This window comes from Osmerus mordax, chromosome 5 (genome assembly GCF_038355195.1).
Source record: "Osmerus mordax isolate fOsmMor3 chromosome 5, fOsmMor3.pri, whole genome shotgun sequence".
Taxonomy (NCBI): domain Eukaryota; kingdom Metazoa; phylum Chordata; class Actinopteri; order Osmeriformes; family Osmeridae; genus Osmerus; species Osmerus mordax.
This window is the reverse complement of record NC_090054.1, coordinates 14,327,556-14,330,522: the sequence shown is the minus strand read 5'-3', so window position 1 is coordinate 14,330,522 and position 2,967 is coordinate 14,327,556. Positions and strand designations below refer to the sequence as shown.

At 38.3% G+C, this 2,967-nt stretch overlaps 1 protein-coding gene across 1 annotated transcript; it reads right to left on the bottom strand.

Moving 5' to 3' along the window:
- Positions 1–652: 652 nt before the first annotated feature.
- On the bottom strand, positions 653–1,819 carry LOC136943578 (otoraplin-like). Its single transcript, XM_067236944.1, has 4 exons — positions 1,656–1,819; positions 1,387–1,526; positions 946–1,056; positions 653–814 (listed from the first exon to the last, which is right to left on the bottom strand). Exons 1-4 carry the CDS (start codon positions 1,777–1,779, stop codon positions 791–793), a joined length of 399 nt encoding a protein of 132 aa, XP_067093045.1. The 5' UTR covers positions 1,780–1,819; the 3' UTR covers positions 653–790.
- Between the last annotated feature and the right edge of the window lie 1,148 nt (positions 1,820–2,967).

Here is a 2,967-nt window from a genome sequence, read left to right as displayed (position 1 = left end):
TGCAATTCTTGTATGAAAAGTGCTATATAAATAAAGTCTTACTTACTTACTTACTTACTTACTTACTTACCTTCCATGAACAAGCAACATTTCAAATAATTTTTCTTAACAAAATGTTATTTCTTTGTCAGCACCAACTGTTAAATCTATCAGGTCCTGGCATCATATGCTTATTGAAGGATTGACACTGCCACATGAAACTGTATTTATTTAATAACACTCCAGCATGAGGGAGAAAAGGCTCTCCTCAAGGTTTTTGCTTTGAACCATTCAAAAGCTTAAGCACAGTTTTCAAAATAAAGCTAGACATCAACTTTTACTTAAAGATCACCTGTGATCTTCTTAAAAAATTGTAATTCATATATACATACATATCATATATATATATTTCTCATTAAGAATGACAATTAATTATTTTTTACAATGTCTAGCTCTTAAATACAATAAGTTACTTCAGCAGAATCTGGTTGCCAAAACATAGTAGTTCATCAGATATGAACAAGGTCACACTCAAGGTCATACTCTCAATCCCTCATCAATCCCTCATGTAAACTTACTTGGCAATAAACCGGATTCTGATTCTGATTCTTAACCCTGAATACCGAGATGTGAAAAGAAAAGGTCTCTTCATGAGGCAGTTCTATGCATGGAATATAAATAATGTTTTATTAAAAAGGTTTGTAATTTCAGTACACAAATCTAAATAATATTGGTAGAAAATAGCATCTTGAATAATTTCAGTTTCTCTATCTGTTCTTGTTTGCAATAGCTGAGACATGTCTGTGCAGGTTCAAACACAATAGAAGTCCATGACCTAAACGAGAAAGCATCATAACTAGATTATAACAATTATATATGATAAAAAATATTGATATAAACGGAGACAAACGTTTTGATGACTTTAGCATACATTGCAGAATGTCAAAGCAATAACCTTGCACTCACACTGGTGGGGAGCTGAACCGTGTCCTTCTGGAATATGTACGTCTCATTTACCAGGTTGCTGGGGAAGTAGCCAATGATTCCCATCTGGTCCACATAACGCTCACTGTAAACCTGTCAGGACAGAGGGACCAGCACCTTGCCGGTTTAGTATTCACAGGTCACCTTGTGGCCCTTAACAGAAAACAGATACACTGCTGCCTCTGAGTAGAGGTCAAGCATATATTTGACTCATTCTAACACCCCTAGAACTAAGTATGTATTCTACACATTCCACCTCCCACCTGGCCGCCCACCCCCCAAAATATATGTTTTAAGGTACACTACTACAGTTCTTGTAGGGTATTGCTTCCAGCCTACGGCTCACTTGATATCACACTTGATATTACACACAAACGTTTCAGATCATGGTCAGTGGGAAATCCTCAGAAGTAAACAACCTACACTGCCCGACCAGAAGACTCCAGCACCCTCTGCTGGTATTAGTTTGGAGTACACATAGATCATCTGCCCCTTCTTAATATTGATGAATCTGCAGTCAGGAGCTGTGAAGTCATCTAAAGCCAAGGCCATGGACAGAGCATCTTAAAACAATCAAGACAACAGAAAATACATTACATTTTCTGAAAAGACATGCTTTAGACTTCAGGCAATAGTTACTCTTGATGTTCCAGAGAGTGCATAGTCAAGTCTTGTTATGTTCCCATACTTACATGAACACTCCTTCTCTGCACAGAGTTTACTGTCTGCCAGTTTTTCCAAGAGAACATAACTTGTGGTCCGATCCAATGGTCCCAAATAGAGGACCAGAAGAGTGAGAGAAACTGTAAGGTACATATTGGAAGGAGAGACAGAGAGATAGAGAGAAACTTAATGTAAGAGGACGCGTATGTGAAAGTACTGCTGTAAAATTCTCTTCTCCATAAAAATGAATGGGGCAGAACCCCTACATCACAGCCATTCTGACCAATCAGAGTTCACATACACCACATTCTAGAACTTCACTGGAGAAAAAAACAGGGGCAGTTGGCTGTAAATTTTCTTCAGTACATAAAGACAAAAATGTGGTGGAAAAACAGTCTAAAAGGCATCATGGTGACATATTGAATTGGTTTGCGAAAATTGCATAGATATGTTAATTTGTTGATATACGTTTTTATAAACGTCCCATTAACTTTACACTCGTTTGTAATTTATGAATGGCAAATTGTGAGCCCCCAGATGCCCCTCTGCCCTGAAAAGTACCCCCTCCGTGGAGCGTGCGCACAAACCTCTCGAATCCAAAAGTGACGGATTGCGTCTTGATATCACAACCAAACGGAGGGGAGACAGCTATCTCCCATTTCGGTTAGGATAATAGAAGAGAAGAACGTCGGTTATTGGTGTAAATAACTGATGATCTCAGCACAAAATGCTGTGCTTTCAGACCTGTCAAAGGCCTACGTATTGGCATTACATGTATGCTATTAAATGTACCTAATGCTGGGGTAAAGGGGAAAACGTATGCGGGTGGAGAGCATTTCATGGCAGGCCTTGTTTTCCATTTGATGTTAATGCAAGGCACCAAATGATTCTTACTGTATATTGAGGGGACTAATATGAGTAACCAGAGTAAGTTTCCTACATGTGACACTTCCCTAGTCAAAATTAGCCGGGGGTGCATCTGGGGCACAACACTGGAACGTGTCTCGAACTGGATTTGAATTTGTTGGTGCAGTGTCTAAAGTGAACACCTGAGGGTACTATTTAGGCTACTCAGAATTGACAAAACGAACAAAAAATACGATAACTAATGTATTAGGCTACTTAATGTTGTTAATGTAACCTACTATATCAACACTATTTCCTAGTGTTTTAATAATTTATAGGATCGAATGATCTATTTAACATTTTGATCACATCTATTATATTTAAGTGATTGGAATTTGCAACAAAATAATTGCTTCCCAGTTTGACTCCCGGGACAGTTATGTCAAGGCAAGCTGATGCAAGTGTTCGCAACCAATGAGTGAAACCAAAACATTG

Coding starts and splice junctions, on each gene's coding strand:
- LOC136943578 (XM_067236944.1), bottom strand. CDS start 1,779: ATGTACCTTACAGTTTCTCTCACTCTTCTGGTCCTCTATTTGGGACCA. Junction 1,057..1,386: donor GAGTCTTCTGGTCGGGCAGT/GTAGGTTGTTTA, acceptor CTGTCCTGACAG/GTTTACAGTGAGCGTTATGT. Junction 815..945: donor CGGTTCAGCTCCCCACCAGT/GTGAGTGCAAGG, acceptor TTTCTCGTTTAG/GTCATGGACTTCTATTGTGT.